The sequence below is a fragment of the Sipha flava genome, unplaced genomic scaffold, assembly GCF_003268045.1.
Source record: "Sipha flava isolate LNK unplaced genomic scaffold, YSA_version1 1_pilon_pilon, whole genome shotgun sequence".
NCBI lineage: Eukaryota > Metazoa > Arthropoda > Insecta > Hemiptera > Aphididae > Sipha > Sipha flava.
In genome coordinates, this window is record NW_020272783.1 from 5,828,628 (window position 1) to 5,846,384 (window position 17,757).

The 17,757-nt window shown below is 26.5% G+C and overlaps 1 protein-coding gene across 3 annotated transcripts; it reads left to right on the forward strand.

Annotated features, from left to right (window-relative positions):
- The first annotated feature begins 12 nt into the window (after window positions 1-12).
- Window positions 13-15,609, forward strand: LOC112682148 (traf2 and NCK-interacting protein kinase). Of its 3 annotated transcripts, none has more exons than XM_025552661.1 (22): window positions 13-457; window positions 554-619; window positions 2,691-2,747; window positions 2,826-2,870; window positions 2,942-3,374; window positions 3,477-3,608; window positions 3,710-3,868; window positions 3,945-4,193; window positions 4,257-4,372; window positions 4,504-4,691; window positions 6,334-6,374; window positions 7,641-7,753; window positions 9,639-10,199; window positions 11,754-11,849; window positions 11,914-11,970; window positions 12,333-12,570; window positions 12,631-12,842; window positions 12,901-13,068; window positions 13,130-13,279; window positions 13,358-13,468; window positions 13,534-13,722; window positions 15,001-15,609. In XM_025552661.1, the coding sequence occupies exons 1-22, from the start codon at window positions 383-385 to the stop codon at window positions 15,082-15,084; spliced, it is 3,540 nt and encodes a 1,179-aa protein (XP_025408446.1). In that variant the 5' UTR covers window positions 13-382; the 3' UTR covers window positions 15,085-15,609. The 3 variants fall into 3 exon arrangements, with proteins under 3 accessions (XP_025408446.1, XP_025408447.1, XP_025408448.1); XM_025552662.1 differs by having other exon boundaries at window positions 14-457; window positions 12,372-12,570; XM_025552663.1 differs by lacking the exon at window positions 9,639-10,199 and having other exon boundaries at window positions 18-457; window positions 15,001-15,608.
- The last annotated feature ends 2,148 nt before the right edge of the window (window positions 15,610-17,757 follow it).

Sequence of the window (17,757 nt, forward strand, 5' to 3'; positions counted from 1 at the left end):
GGATAGTGGATATTCCCCGATTATTGTTATTGTTTTCGTTTTTTTTCCTCAACCGAATACGTTGTACAAGTAATAAATACCGTTCGATGCTCATTGCTCATCGTTCGTTCGCGAGTAGTCGGCGACATGTCGCGTGTACTGTTTTAACGTGAATTATCGCACATCTACGACGGCGAAACGAGCAGACAGTCATCGGTTCATCATTCGTAGCACTACACCGTACGACAAAACAATAATGCACTGCGGCAGACGTCGTGACATCGCGTGATAGCGTATTGTATACAAGTGCAGGAGGCCTCAAGCGCAGAAATTCGCAACGCGGCCGGAGTTTTACTCATAAGTAGTCCGCCTAAAATTTCACCGGCGTTGCTTTCGTCACTTCATGTTGAATATGGCGCACAACCTAGCACCGAGTGTTAACTGTTCGCTGGACGACATCGATCTCAATGCTTTAAAGGTGAGTCTTAGTCCGTCTCATTGGCCGAACCCTTGGTGTCATGTTCCATTTTATCCTCTAACCATCATTCGTAATTTGTTTTTTTTTTTTTTACAGGACCCAGCAGGTATATTTGAACTCATCGAAGTTGTTGGAAATGGAACATACGGACAAGTTTATAAGGTGAGTGTTAAAACTACAGTGGCTAGCTTTTGGCTATGATTCATATTTTATCTACTCTATTATGTTGATAAGTTAAAGTTCTTATTTGTTGATTAAAGTTTTATTCAAAATGTTATGTAAATATTATTTACAAACTAGTATCATTTTTACATGTACCATGCATAGTGGGCGAATAAATATGCAATATAAATTATTTTCTATTAGGTTGTAGATTATTATTATTGTATTTATATGTATACACTTATGTAAGTATTATAAATAAACATTTTTATCATAATTAAATAATAATTATACAAGCTTATAAGTTTCAGATCATTTAATTTTAAGCTTACTTTAAGAATAAATTTGTATGGTTAAGTTTTTAAAACTCAGTATTTTATTCCTATTGTTTATTTTTTAATTTTGTGTGTCATATCCTTGAAGGAATTGTTAAGTAATTATTAGATTAGGGCGTGCCATTCTGGATGTTATTGGTTAATGACCCTCTGAAGTCTATTTGCATGGACTAATTCTACCTACTTTTGTTATACATATTTTATTGTTATTAGTTGGTAATGTCATAATTATTTGCTTACAATAAATATTAATTAAGTTATTTTGATTATGTTTCATGGTGTATGTATAATTTTTCAATATTTTGATAAATTTAAAATCATTAATAATACTAAATTATATGTTTATCAATGTTTTTAAATTTGCATTATTTGTTGGATTTAGAACAATTAAGCATTAAATGTATGGTATTCAGTTTTATTAATTTAAAACATTTTTGGAGTTAAAAATCTTAGATGTCAAGTAAGGTCACAATAGTTCCTTTTATTATCATACCAATTACATATTGCGTGGTCTATATTATTTAATGAAGTGAATCATCATGTATAGGTAGTTATGCATCAGTGATTTTAATTATCTTTGTATATTGTTGTACAGTCAGACCAATATACTATCTTATAAAATGTCTAGATCTTCAAAATAATTATTTTTATATTTTATTCTAATTAGCATTTATATATTAGTTAAAACATATTCTATTAATATTCATATATAAATGAAAAATATAAAAAATTATAAATTATATTAAATATAACAATTTATATATGACTTACTTTATTTATTTAATTCTTTATTAAAATAGTATATTATTATATGGAAGTGTTTGATTAACAAAATTGCTCTAATAGCTTAAAATTCAATTTTCATGTGTCATTTATTAGTATGATACGGCTTATGAACTAATTTTCATAGTTTATTAAAAAGATATTTAAGCCTTGGAAAGTTTTTATTTACATTTTATAAATATTACTTAGAATACATGAATTTATGCTAGAATCTATATTATATACTGATCAATGTATGTAGACTTATGAATATAACTGTACATTTTACACCTTGTTATCAATTTACTAAGAAATTAATCAAGTGGCTTGAAATATATATTTTTGATTTAAAAATAAAAATAAATATTATAATAATAATATCAATTTTGATTGTTTTATATATATATATATATATATATATATATATATATATATATATATGTGTATGTGTGTGTGTGTGTGTGTGTGTGTGTGTGTGTGTGTGTGTGTGTGTATGTAATGTTACTATTATAATTATTATGCAATTTAATTGTATTATTAATAAATTACTTTTTAATTCTTCAACATATGCTTCAAATCAATATTATGATTGATTAAAATTGAATCATTTGCTATATCAACTTATTTATTCAATATTTAAATAATATTAAGTACCTAGTACAACATATATGTAGGTAAAAATTATATTTGTTGGTAGGTACCAAAAAATCTAATAAATAAGTAAAACTTATATTATAGAATGTTAAACCATAATTTATATTTAAAAGTAATTAGTACTAGTATTTAATGATAATATATATTATTCATTAAATACAATAGAACATTTTTTTTAGATGGTTATTAAATAAATATTAAGTAAATGCTTTACTTATTATTTTACCAGTGTATTAAAATTTTTTGTTTTAGTTTCACAGTATAGAATTTATTGTTGAATGACAAAAGTGTATAAATTTAATTAAATTTTTTTTTTGTAGGGACGACATACAAAAACTGGACAACTGGCAGCCATTAAAGTTATGGATGTTACAGAAGTATGTATAATCATTATAATATACAATAGAAACATGTATTTATGTATAATCAATTGTAAAATATATTTTTTTGTGTAGGAAGAGGAAGAAGAGATAAAATTAGAAATTAATGTTTTGAAAAAAGTAATTTATACTTAAATAATTTTGGTTTAAATTTTAATGTAAATGTGATGTAATCAATTTGTATTTTATAGTATTCCAACCATCGTAATATTGCCACATATTATGGTGCATTTATTAAAAAAAGTCCTCCAGGTAAAGACGATCAACTGTGGCTCGTGATGGAGTATTGCGGAGCAGGATCTGTCACTGATTTAGTAAAATCCACCAAAGGACAATCACTTAAAGAAGAATGGATTGCTTATATTTGCCGAGAAATATTGCGTGGTCTAAGTTATTTGCATTCAAACAAAGTTATTCATCGTGATATAAAGGGTCAAAATGTCTTGTTAACTGATAATGCTGAAGTAAAATTGGTCGATTTTGGTGTCAGTGCTCAATTAGATCGTACAATTGGGCGACGTAATACTTTCATTGGTACACCTTACTGGATGGCTCCAGAAGTAATTGCATGTGAAGAAAATCCAGATGCTACATATGATAACAGAAGTGATTTATGGAGCTTAGGTACATTCATGAACATTTATATTCATATAAATATATAATAAATCCTAATGTTTTATTTGTATTTAATAATATTTATATTAAAATATTTTTAATTATTTTTAGGCATTACAGCTTTAGAAATGGCTGAATCCCAACCACCTTTGTGTGATCTTCATCCAATGAGAGCTTTATTCTTGATTCCTCGAAATTCACCACCTAGGTTAAAGTCAAAAAAGTGGGCTAAAAAGTTTCATAGTATGTTAAGTTTTTAGAGAATTTATTGATAACATAGTTAAAACTTGATAAAATGAGATTGATGATTGACATCAAAATAATATTGTGGTATTTATTATTAGGTTTTATTGAAACAGTTTTAGTAAAAGATTATCATCAAAGGCCATATACAGATCAGCTTCTGAAACATCCATATATTAGGGACCAACCTACTGAGAGACAAGTCCGTATTCAACTCAAAGATCATATTGATAGATGTAAAAAACGAAAGCAAGAAAAATGTAATTATTATTTAAATGTTATATTTTGTAGCAATATAAATAATGTTCTTTTTTTGAAACTAATATTTTTTTTTAGCTGAAAGAGACGATTATCGTTATAGTGGATCTGAAAATGAAGAAGATGATGATCATAATATTGCTGGTGAACAACATTCATCCATTATTCAAGCTCCTGGAGATAATACTTTAAGACGTAATTTCCAACAAATTCAGGAAGGGCGAACATTGACTCCTCATGTTAAAGATAAACATGGTAAAGAAAGAGAAGAAATACCTGAACCAGTCCCTCCTGCTCGTCCACCAATGTTACCCCAAAGATTAATTGGTGGGTATATTAACATAAAATTGATAAAAATTATTTATTAATTTTACATATTTATTGAATTAGTTGTCCCAGATCCTCACCCTCTTTCTAGACCTCTTCCTCCACCACCTCGTGATGACAGACATTTTCATCCACAACAGCAGCAACCACAAAGGAATTCTAATGCATTTCAACCAATGGTAAGTTTATTTTATTATGAGTTAATATTTTAACTTGGGAGCAATCATTTTAGGACTTAAATGTTATTGCTGCTCATTTAAATCAATTGGGTGTTTCTTTGGCCAGACAGACAGATGTTTCTTTGTTACAGGTACATCAAAATGGTGGTACTAAAATGATACCCCAAGGTATAATTGAGTCTGATTCTTCTGATGATGATGAGGATGATGATGATGAAGAGGAAGATGATACAGCTCACAGACATGATGCCCGGCGTGCTCCACCTAGAAGAAAGCCAAATGATGGAACATTACTTGCTAGTGATCCACCTAAACCATTGTAAGTTTAATATAATTCATGCCATTAGATATTTAGCTATAATTTTTTTTTTTTTTAATTTTATTTTATCCGTTATTTATTATGAATCCTACCATTATTTGTATTGATTTTACTAATATTTAAAATGGGTTTATGTAAGGGTTGATAAGGTATTGTCCTAGGGCAGCGGTTCCCAACCTTTTTAGTAGTGTGGACCACCAATTGCTTACTAATAGTAATATATGAAAATAGATACGTCAGTTATTACAATTTAATTATTAAAAAACAATTGTTTAAAAAAAAAAAAAAAATTTCATTGAACCAGATTTATCAAGAGTTAAACAATTTAATGTTATTTTTGATTGTCCCCCCACCATAGAATCAATATCTGGATTAAAACTAAAAAGTTTTAGTCTTAAATCATTTTCAAAATTTAGTTTATTCCTTTATTTATTTTTAAAAACAAAGTAGTTCACATAGACACACAGGTTGTCAAAATATAGCACATCAAGTTTCTAAATGCAATTTTAGAGATTGCTGGAAAGTCTTGCCGAATATTTAACTAGAATGGTAATAATGGTGTATTTTTAAAAAACAATTTTAGAGTCTTATCACATGAAATTTCAATCAAAATATCTTCTTTACTTACTGATATTTAATATTTTAAAAATATATGTAAGTAATTTTAATATAATATTATTCATGGTCCAGTACCACACTGCTTGCAGTGCACTTGTGGGTCGCGGTTCATGGGTTGAGAACCGCTATCCTAGGAGATAAAATGGATGGACAAAATCATAATTTTTACCATAGATAAATAAATGAATTGAATAATTTTAATTTGTTTTTATTCTATTATTTTTTTGGTAAGACTTTTTACCTTACTTTTATGTTCTACAGGTATAACAATTTTAAATGTCTAACTTGACTTATTAACAAACAAAATAAAAAATATAAAAAATTTACTGCAATAATTAATACTTAATTAGATAAACTGAATAATTTTATTAATTGATTAAACTTACCCAATAGCTCTGTTTACAATTGGCACATTACTGTTAAGTGTAGGTCTGATAGTAAAACATCAACTGACAACTAGTCTCTAATGACGTTTGGTGAAATAATGATAACATCAGTACACACATATAAAATGAAACAATTAAATATCAATATTAAATTTATTTTTTTTGAGCTGGTCAAGACCTATCAAATCCCATTGTAATTTTGTAAAGTTTTGTATTGTGTTATAATATTACAAGTTACAAGGTTTTATCCATTTTGTCCATTTTTGGACAGAAGACAGGTCAAAATCAAAAATAGTGGAAAAAATTACACTCCTAGTTAATATTCACATCTGTAGATTCAGCCAGAGTAGCTATGACTAAAATGGTAACTCAAACAACATACATTTTTTAAATAGGAAATGTAATTACTGAAAGAAATACATGAATACTATTATTTTTGTTTGTAGATTTGTGATTAAAATTTCTAACAATTATTTGAAAAGAGTTTCCTTAAATATATATAACCTAGAATTATAGAACTATATACTTCTGTTATAACTAGTGAAAACCAAAATTTTATAGTTAAAGGCTATTACAATATAACCAATGATAGATTGAGTGTTAATATACAATGCTAATTATTTAATTTTGTTTTTCAGACCGGCTGATATAAATCCTAATGCACTTGTACAAATAGAAGGTATTGTATTCTTTAATATTTAATTAATTAATTAATATTTTGATACTTGTGTGTTATCGCGACTACCTCTTATTATGGGTTATAGCGACGCTTTTTTATACCCGATTCTATTTCTAATTCTATTTTTTCCAGTGTCGTTACTATTGCACTTATCGCAATTTTATAGACTGGCTAAGTAATTTTTAGGACTTCTAGGACTTTAGTGGACATTTAGTCACAATCACTTTGTGGTAGTAATAACTTGTTGTACAGTTACGATTATTTGGCAATGGCTCTGTGGAACTTACCAATTACATTGACTTTTAGCTTTGGGTAGTTTTGTATTATTATAAACTTATTAAAAATATGTTGCATACTATAATGCAGTGGTTCTTAACCGGGGTGACATGTCACCCAAGGGTGACATGGACACAGTGTAGGGGTGACACGAAATCTCCATAGGAAAAGGAAAAAAATTAATTTTAATAAAACCATATTATTACCACAACAGTCATGTAAATAGCATACCTTTAAGTTTACATCTTTATATTATTTAGATCCAATGAATATGTGCAGTATTGTTATTAACGCAAAATCGATGTATTATCGATTTTTTTATCGACTTAACCGGGGTCGTTAGTTATTTTACAGTCGTTAGATATGTAGTATTATTATATACAAATAAAACAAATAAGTATAAAAATCTTTAAAAAATTTTCTCTTTTTTTTTTTTTTAATTTTAAGTATAAACTTTATAATATCAATGTTTATTGAACAATGCATCTCAATAAATTGAAGGTGTTCTACTGTTTTCTTCTGTTATTATTCTTCTGTTTTTATTGTTTTTGTTATTTCAAGAATTATTCTAAAATACACAGTTAAGATTATTTATTATTTTGATGTTAGGGTGACGCGGTGTTTAATTCTAGTGGCTAAAGGTGACACAAATGAAAAAAGGATAAGAATCACTGCTATAATGCGTTCGAAATGAAGGTAGTTACAATAATGCACAAGTGAAATGAAGGTAGTCGCGACGAGTCGGTGGTAGGCGCGAAAACGCACAAGTACTAATATTTTCTCTAAATAATTAATTAGTAATTAATTATTTATTTAATTATTTTATTAATATCTAATAAATATTAGTATTATTATATTGATAAAATATATTTATGATTTTTATAAAATTTAATTTAAATAAAAAGAAGTCTAAAATTTTTTAATTTTTACAAAGTTATTTTGAACGATTTAAGAAAATAATTTATTATATGATTTAATTTATATCTTAAGGATCGTCATCAAGTTCTAGTACTGTGATGGGACCTGGTGGCGCGCCTAATCGTCCTCTTCCGCCTACTCCAGATGAAGAAGAAAGTGGTGACAGAACATTGGTTTTAAAAAGGGTAAGTGTTGTATTTATTTTATTATAGGCTTATGCACACTACATCAAACTTTTCACGAATTTGGTGAATGTTAATAGTGTGTCGTTTTAGTAAAAAAAAAATTTTTTAGAAAAAAATATAAGCTTAAAATGGGACATTTCTGTTATTATTCTAGCATGAATGAAAATGTGTTATTGAAATGGAATTGCCTTGAAGGTTTTTTGGACAGAATTTAAAAGTAATAGTGATATTTTATAATATTCACTATTAGCATTTCATTTTTATCAAGTGTTCTTAAAAATAGTAACTCAATGCACGAGTATTAATCATTAGTTTTATTTTGTTAAATGTCCCATTACAGTGCATTTTATTTATTTTTTATACTAGAACAAAAATAAGTGTAGGATAAATTTTTAAGTATAAAATTAGCTCAAATGCTTATTTATTTACTAATAATGATTTGGCTTTTAAAGTATATTCCTTTTTATTATACTTAGTGTGTATTTTTAAAAAGTAGAAAAATCAGCTAGTTTTTTTGGTGGTAGAACTTGGTCCACATAACTATAATTTCTGACCATAAATTACTTACTGTTCTATTTAATATATTTCTCCAGAGATTTATTGTATAGATGAAACAAGTATAACTTTTATGTAATAATGCTTTTCTAAATTTACTTATATTATCTTTATAAATTTACAATAGTATGAAGTTGGTTCCACATTTAATATAATTTGTAATCCTTATCAGAATATGTAACTGTTTTAAACTATTGCTGTTACATTAACCTACATAGAGGAGGTGGTATTTAATACTGCAAATTATGCAAAAATATGTTTACGAGTATTATATTCTAGAATCTTTGATAAACTATCATATTTTTCGACTAAAATTGTGTAAAATAATCTGAGTACTAGTACATCTACCAGTATCAATTATTAAATAATGTGGATCCAGCTTAACGGTGTATGGTATTTTTTTTATCAAAATTTCATTGCATAGTAAGTTATTTCATTTTGGAAAGTGAATTATACACAACATACTTTGTTGTACAATTTTAAAAAAAAACCTTAAACATACTTATAATTGTAGATAATATTTTTATTGAGATTTGATTAATTTTACATTTTTTATACTTACCAACAATATATCAAACTAATGTTTTTTATTTGTGAGTATAATCTACAGTTTTTATTTTCGATCATTATATTTATGTATATAAAATGATAGTTGATTCTTATGAAATTATCAATTTATAATTTGGAAAATTTAACTTTTTTATTTTCAACGTTTTGTGAATCATTCAATATTAGTTTGAGATAAAATTAATATAATTTTTACTATAGCTTTTAGTTTTAATTTTAATTACTCATGAAGAGTTTTTTAAATTTTTTATATTCTCAGAAGTATTTACATATTTTTATTTGTACTATATAGTTTCGGGTAACAGCATAATATTATTAATTTTGTGTTTATTATTAAAATTTGTTTTGAAATTAGTAAGATTTTTTGTTTGGAATTTTTTTTGAATTCGCTTAGTTGTATTATATTCTTATTTGCATGTTATTAGTTATGAGACAGAGCAGCACCATCTTATTACAAAACAATCATAATTTACACGAAAAGTTAATAGTTAATTATATGGGTACATTATCAAATAGAACTTAATTCAAAAGAAGTTCCAAAATAATAATTTATATGACAATAAGTTTTAAAATGAAGGTTTTTGATTTAATTTTAAATGGGTTTTAGTAAAAGGAATTTTAAGAAAGGTCAAAAATATATTCTGTATTCAAATTTTCACTAATAGATAGGTTTATCGGAGTTCTGTTATCAAGACTTGCATTGGACCATTAAGTTTCTTTTAAATTATTTTTGTTTTAATATTTTAAAAAATTCTTAAACCAGTTGCCGCAACAAAAATCAAGCAATGAAAAAGTAGATATTGATGAGCAAAAATTGCTGAAGGATTGGGATTTTGCTCGATTCTTTCAAAAGTCTAATAATATTGCTGCAAAAGATTCTCAACATAAAGCCAAAGAACAGATATCGTCTGTACCTAGACGTATGCCACTTCATAAGTATAATGGTTCAGAATCATCTGGCCCATCTAAATTTATACCAAATGTGTTCAGAAGAGAGAATACAGACTTTTTTATACCATCGGCTCGTCATTCTGCTGTGTTTCTTGAAGGAAGACTTTCTGATATTCAACAGAGAAGAGGTTCAGATGCTAGTAAAAAAACTTTAGAACGAATTGATTCATTAAAAAAACCTTGGAAGCCAACTAGACCAAGAAGAGAAAGAACTGATGGTGATATTGTTTTACAATCCAGTCGACAAAGATTAACCAGACCATTATTAGAAAACAGACGTGTAGAGGGTGATCCCAGATTTTCTCATGGATGTGCTAATAGTAGCAAGAAGAGTAATGGTCAAGATAATGGACATACCAATGAAACTAATCAGGTTAGAGATAGAAAAGTAAAGGTTAATATATCATGCCATGTGTTTTACTTTAATATGCGTTCTCGCTAATAATACATATATCAGGTGTCTCATTTACTACTAAGAATTATAGGTACTTAGTGTAAGGACACCTTATAATTCAAGGGTTATTAGGTTTTTTGTCATTTATTAATTTCATTGATATCACTGTTGATCATCAAGTCAAATGAATCTAATTCCAAATGAAACAATTTTAATCTTGTGCATTTTGGTGATATGACTGTTGAGTGGTCAGTGGTATTTGTGAAAATTGCATGACTTTAAACCAATTTATCCTAGTACAAAGATTATTATAAGATAAAAAAAAAAATACTAACTGATAATTAGCAATGTGCTTTGATATAGTTAAATATATAATACAAAAGAAAAATCAATTATTTTCATTTAATAATAAATTATTTTATATTACATTTTAATATTCGGTTTTAATTAAAAAACTATTAAAATAATTAAATAAATAAAAATTTGACTTCTTTTAACCTATGCATTAGTTTGTTAAAATGAAAAAAGGACAAATTATGCATACTAAGAATTATATATTCATTATTCATTTATTTTTGATAAATTGATAAATATTAATTTATTAGTATTATACATTTATAGTTGAGTTTCAGCTATAACTTGATCTTAATTTTGAAAAATTTTAATTTAATTTATGAAATAAATTAAATTAATAATTAACTCTAATGATATTTAAATATTTTCTTAAAATAAAAAAAGTTAATTTTATAGTATTCATATTTGATAATCAATAATCACCCGTTTTAATTATTTCAAATAAAAATGTCAATACTTCAAAACAATAAAATATATATTGCATATTTTATTTATATTGTTTGTAATTATTTTAAGACTGAAGCCTTAATAATTTAGTGTATATCATTGCACATTTCTAAATAATTCTTTGTAATAAAAGAAAAATACAAGTGTATCAATAAAATCAATATTAAGTTTGATGTTTTGGAATGTGCAAGAATGATCTAAATCCAGATTAGTTTTTTTTTGTCATAATCTCTATGTATAATTTGGATCACAAGAATAAAGATTGAATGGTGTATGCTATATTTAATATAAATGCGTCCGTGCTGTGTGCATGTTAATAAAGTGTTGTGTTTGTTTGTATTGCATGTTATATGTTTTAGCAGTATGTAAATAGCTAGGTTGGATAATAATGATAGTTTTAGAATACATACAAGTTAATAAGATGAGAGAAATAGAAATGTAAAAATAAGTTGTTTTATACAGATATTGATAAATTACTTTATACTAATATTTATAAAGTAAATATGGTAAGTATTTAAAAAAATACATGTATGTTTTAATATTAGCATGAATGTGGTTTTACTTCATTGGAATGAATGATAGCTCATATTTATTGAGCATAATATATACTAAAAATTGTTTACAACTAATACATGCTGAATAACATAACTAATGCAACAATTTGAAACAAGTGTAATTTCCAATGTATATGAGTACGTAAAAATTAACAAAATAATGTATGAAAACTTATAGAATCGTGATGAACGTCGTAGTGATTTCCATAGACATGACATATCAGGTGGATCAAGTTCAAGAACAAGTTCGGTCTTACCAGATCTACTTTCTCAGGTTTGGTTGATGAGTTAACTAAATTTTATTTCATTATTTGTAAATATATATTTTTTTTTTCTAGGCTTCATCTAGTCCTGGTACTCCAAATCAAAGACTCGATAAAAGTAACAGTGAAGAGGTATGATGTAAAATTATTAAACATTTAAATTTCATGTGTTGAAAATTTCACATTTTAATTATTTAAAATATTGTAATTTTATTTTCTAACAATTAGATTTGATTTAAAATAATATCTAATTGACTTTGATTTTGTTTTATGTCCATTAACATCATTAACTCAAACAACCATGTCCACCATTCATTTAAAGTAAGTTTAATTGAACTTCAGTGTTTTTATTATCAACAGCTATTACTTAATTGTTGTAAGAATTGTATGTAATTTTAATAAATGGTTGTTGGTATTAAAAGATTGATATATATTTATTATTTTTTTATTTATTATAATAATAAACATAACTTGTATTTTTTCTTTGGTTTCAGTATCAAAATGCAATATCAAAAACTTATTCCTTACTACAGAAACAACGTTCATTCCTGACATTTGGTTTTGGAGCTGGTGGTACTGGTACCAGTACAAGTTCTCAAGGTCCGGGTCGTCGTGAATCACATGTTAATGTTAATGTTACACCAACTGTTCATGATTTAGCATCGGAGACACCAGAAATACGCAAATATAAGAAACGCTTTAATTCTGAAATTCTTTGTGCAGCATTATGGGGTACTCATTTTTTTAAAAATATATTTTAGATATGAAATAAAAATAAAAATTGTTTTTTAGGAGTTAACCTATTGATTGGTACAGAAACTGGACTTATGTTGTTAGATAGAAGTGGCCAAGGTAAAGTGTATCAACTAATTTCTAGGAGACGATTCCAACAAATGGAAGTACTGGAAGGTCAAAATATTTTAGTAACTGTTTCTGGAAAGAAAAATCGTGTTAGAGTTTATTATTTATCTTGGTTAAAGTCTAAAATACTTAGGACTGATGGGGTAAGTTTTAATTTATATTTTAAATTGTACGTATTATTACAAATTTGTATGTTTCCAGCAAGTGGAACGAAGAAACGGATGGATAAATGTTGGTGATTTACAAGGTGCTGTACATTTCTGCATTGTCAAATATGAACGTATTAAATTTTTAGTCATAGCTCTCAAAGACAGCATTGAGATTTATGCATGGGCTCCTAAACCCTATCATAAATTCATGGCTTTCAAGGTATGTATTGATACATTGTAATTTATATATTTTGTTATTTAATAACATTTTGACTTTTTAGTCTTTTGGAGATCTTGTTCATAGACCCCTGCTAGTAGATTTAACAATTGAAGAAGGAGCACGACTTAAGGTAATCTATGGTTCAGCTGATGGATTTCATGCTGTAGATCTCGATTCTGCATCTGTGTATGATATATACTTACCGAAACACGTAAGTATATACCATTTTTCTCTATATAAACTAGATATATCTTTTGTTTTATTATTTATGGATTGATTTTTCAAATAGACTCAAGGAGCGATTGCACCACATTGTATTGTTGTGCTACCAAACTCTAATGGGCTTCAATTGCTGTTATGTTATGATAATGAGGGTGTATATGTAAATACTTATGGAAAGGTATTTATATTTATTTCTTTGTTTTTCTATATTTTAATTATTTTTTTAATTCTTTACCTCTTTAGATGTCTAAAAATATACTGTTGCAATGGGGTGAGATGCCTACATCAGTTGCATATATTGGTACTGGCCAGATTATGGGCTGGGGCAATAAAGCAATTGAAATACGAAGTGTAGAAACTGGTCATTTGGATGGTGTATTCATGCATAAAAAAGCACAGAGGTTGAAGTTCCTTTGTGAGCGAAATGATAAGGTATGTTTTTTTTGTAAAATTTTGTTTTAGTCCATGTAATTAAATTTTATGTAGCCCTAAATATTCTAAGAATAAACTTAAATTTATCAAATTGTGTTTTAAAAATTGGTTTTCTATAAATTAATTGTTTTCCTTTATGGTTGTGAATATTTAAGGTGTTGTTGTGTGCCGTCGTTCAATTGTAAAGATGGTGATGATTTAGGAATATTCCAAATAAAAATACTCAAACTAAGTTAAACTGTTTATTGAAATATTTCTAAGTACAAATTATTTAATTAAATTGACAAATAAACTGGCGTGGAGGTGCACGCTAAAATACGTCTTAAATACATCTGAATATTGGTCTATTCGGGACTCCCTTATATATCCCGCTTCTCATAGTTGACCTGGATCTAGTGAATACTAAATCACTTGTCATTTGACATTCTGGTTTGATGCTACTTGTGTTTTGTGCGCCTAACCCAAGATAACCTATGTAATCAGTTGACCTCGTGAATTCCGCATTTTGCACATATCCTACTGATGCCCGTTTATAATAGTTGTTTTTAATATTTATTACATACTAGTTGTCTTCTCTACAATAAATCTCGTAAATACCTACATCTCCTGAATATGTCATACTGATAGTTATTCTTAATATTACACCTTGGAATGTAACCGTACGGTATATATAATATGTGTTTTGGTTTTTAAACTAATAGTTCCTTTCTATTGTTGCGAATATTATATTATTTATAATCATTCCCCGATCTCTATTATTTATGATTTATGTGGTCCCATTTATGTAGTAAAAGTCGTAAGGCCTACATCTATGTATGTCCGTAACAGTATTAATAATTGGGCTATTCTTTTATTCTATTCTAACTATTCTTTTATAATGTATAGTGCATTAATAAAGTTGTGCATTGTTTGACTAATCATAACTTTTTGTAATTTGTCCACATACATATATATATACAGAATGCATTTTGAGTGTGAATATGTAGGTATAATAATCTTTCTTAAATATTATTATTTATTTGTCTTAAAAAATGGTGTAATAGGTAAAGGAAAATGTATATAACAAAAAATTGTCATTACAATTTCAGAGTAGCAATCAGGCATAATTTACATGTTATGGTTTAAACCTTTATTCAGGGTCTTCCAAAATTATTTATCACAAAACTGGTTGGTGACATTAAATGTATCCACATGATCTCATTGTGTTATTTGGAAGATTCTATTGTTATACAGATACAAATGTCTATGTTTGGAAATAATTAAATTTTTATGTTATAGGTATTCTTCTCGTCTGCTAAAGGTGGATCATGTTGTCAGATATACTTTATGACGCTCAATAAACCCGGTATGGCCAATTGGTAGATGAGTTTTTATCAGAGTAACAAGATTGTAACTACATGAAGAAACACAATGATTAACATTAATAGCCAATATATTTAAATGGACCAACCTATCTGGAAACCACTTGTGGTGTGATGGCTTACAATTTATTACCAAGTTATATTATATGTTTATACATGTAATAATATTATTGCTTCAAACAAAAAGACTTGATTACCAAGTATGGTATAATATATATAGAAAAATAATAATCCTCAACACTAATGTATTTTTAATAACTTTTCAAGTAGTTTTTTACCTTTTATTAATGTGCCTGTGCACTATAAGTTTTCTTTTTTTATCAAAACACTAGAGGCCATTTTACATTTTGATGTTTCCTATAATGCCCAGTGTACTCAAATGGGTTTTGAGCTGTGAAACAGAAATTTATGAACAAATATATAGTTATATATGTCATTTAGATAAAACGTTAGTGTGTATATTCTTTTTTTAATTTTTTTTGAAGCTCACAAAATTTTATGTTAACCGATATATTATAATTATTCAATATAAAAAAAAATATATATATATATATATAATTATTTTATACTTTATATTATTTATATTATTTGTTATTAGTTTAAATTGCAAATAAACAAAATATTAGTCCATAATTTTTTTATATTTACGAAATAAATGATTGTTCTTAAGTCAAACTGATGACATTCATTGAACAAAATCACTTGTGTATATTAATATGTTTATTATTATTATTTTTTAGCTGGAAATAATATAAAATATTTTTTCTATGGAATAATATGTTTATAGGATTTAGTATTTTATATTTTGTTGTATGAAAACAAAATTATTTGCTAATTTAACTAGACAAAATTATGGTGCTTCATTCCGATTTGCAAAAAAAAAAAAAATGCAAAAAAATCCATTGTTGTACTGTATTATATTATTTTTCTTCATCTATTAATGTGTCAAAATTTTTGTATTGAATTAAAATATGTGTTTAGATATGACACATCTTAATGTTTTTGTTTGAAAAAAATATATAAATATTTCTATTCCCATAATATTTTTTTGGCATCATAAAAACAAAATATTTTTATCTATTTCAAAGTGATGCTTATTATTTATATTTATATGTGTGGTCTTCTTTACAGAAATGTATATCAGGCGTTGAATGACTAAGTTGAATTTTTGTTATACATAGGGACGCCATGTTAGATCTTTGTATACTACCTTGATAAATGTATTTACACAAAATATATAAAATTATATTTATTATATTTCATATATTCTCTGGTATTTGTATGCTATCTTTATAAGAAATAAACTTATAATTGTAATTTAAAGTTTAAACTTAAAACAAAAAAATAGTGGACTCAGGGCACACAGGGGAAATTTTATTTATGTGAAAATATTTTTATTTTTTTTTTCAAACTAGAAGAAAGAATTAGAAATCACAATATAAAATTTTGAATGTAGTAGTGTATTGATTATTTAATAAAAAAAATTGGGAAATTGATGAATGGCATTTAAATAATTTCAAATTATTTACATTAGATACAAAGGATGTATAAGTTTCAATGTAACTTATAAAACTTCTATAGACGTACAAATAATGTATTAAATATTTGTGTTACTCAAAATTGAATAAAATTTTTAAAAAATAAAAAAATCCAATATACGTAATCATATTTAAAATGTCGGTACCGCATGGTCTAATACTATAGATTGATCAAGGGAGCATTTAGATTTACTTCTAAGGGGGGTGGGGGGCAACTCAAATTTTTTCTTTAATTCAGGCTCAAAATTTACAAGTAACATTTTTTTTGGTATTATTTAAATCAGGTGATTCCTTAATACTTGCGGTTTTTTTTTTTTTTTTTTAATCTAATGCTGGATCCACTTAGAATGGACTTTTATGTGGTTCTTTTTTAACACCTATCTGTGTTTTAAAAGTTTCACTTGTGTTTTATTTGATTTTTCACTAAGTATGGACCGGGGCTTAAATCAAAATAATATATATTGTTTACCGTTATGGGACGTATAAACGTTATAAGCAATTGAGCGTTTAACGTTATAAATAATTTAAACGTTTTTCAATTTAAGCGTTTCATAAATTTTTCGTTTACCGTTATTGACAATTAAACCGTTATGAACAATTTAGGGTTATGCGTTATTTAAATTTGTGTAAAATTTGAAAAGTTTTCAAATGCAGGGTTGCCAGATGTGGCGATAATTCGCCAAAGTGGCTACATTTATTATCACTTGGGCTAATGAATTTAAGATTTGGCGACTGGCGATGACAATGGCTAAATTTAATAAAAAAAAGGCTAGAAATTGGCTACATTTTGACATCAGACTACTCATCTATTGAATACAAGAAAAAAAAATCACTAAAATTATATTTTAAATAAAGACTGTAAACTATACCGTAGATTACTATGTTATTAGAACAAAAATCAGCGTCTTAGCCACTGATATAGAATATAGATAATAAATATTCTTTATCAATACAAAAATATATATAAAAGTATATCTGTGTTTATTAACAACATCGAAAATTGATAGTGCCAATGTGCCATTGGTACATAATCAATGTCTTAAAATCGTGAAATATATTTATAACAATTCGCTGTTTACGCTGAACTTTGTTGTCGTCATGATCGACTCACACCGATAACGAATTATGAAACTAAA

Coding starts and splice junctions, on each gene's coding strand:
- LOC112682148 (XM_025552661.1), top strand. CDS start 383: ATGTTGAATATGGCGCACAACCTAGCACCGAGTGTTAACTGTTCGCTG. Junction 458..553: donor TCGATCTCAATGCTTTAAAG/GTGAGTCTTAGT, acceptor TTTTTTTTACAG/GACCCAGCAGGTATATTTGA. Junction 7,754..9,638: donor GAACATTGGTTTTAAAAAGG/GTAAGTGTTGTA, acceptor TTCTTAAACCAG/TTGCCGCAACAAAAATCAAG.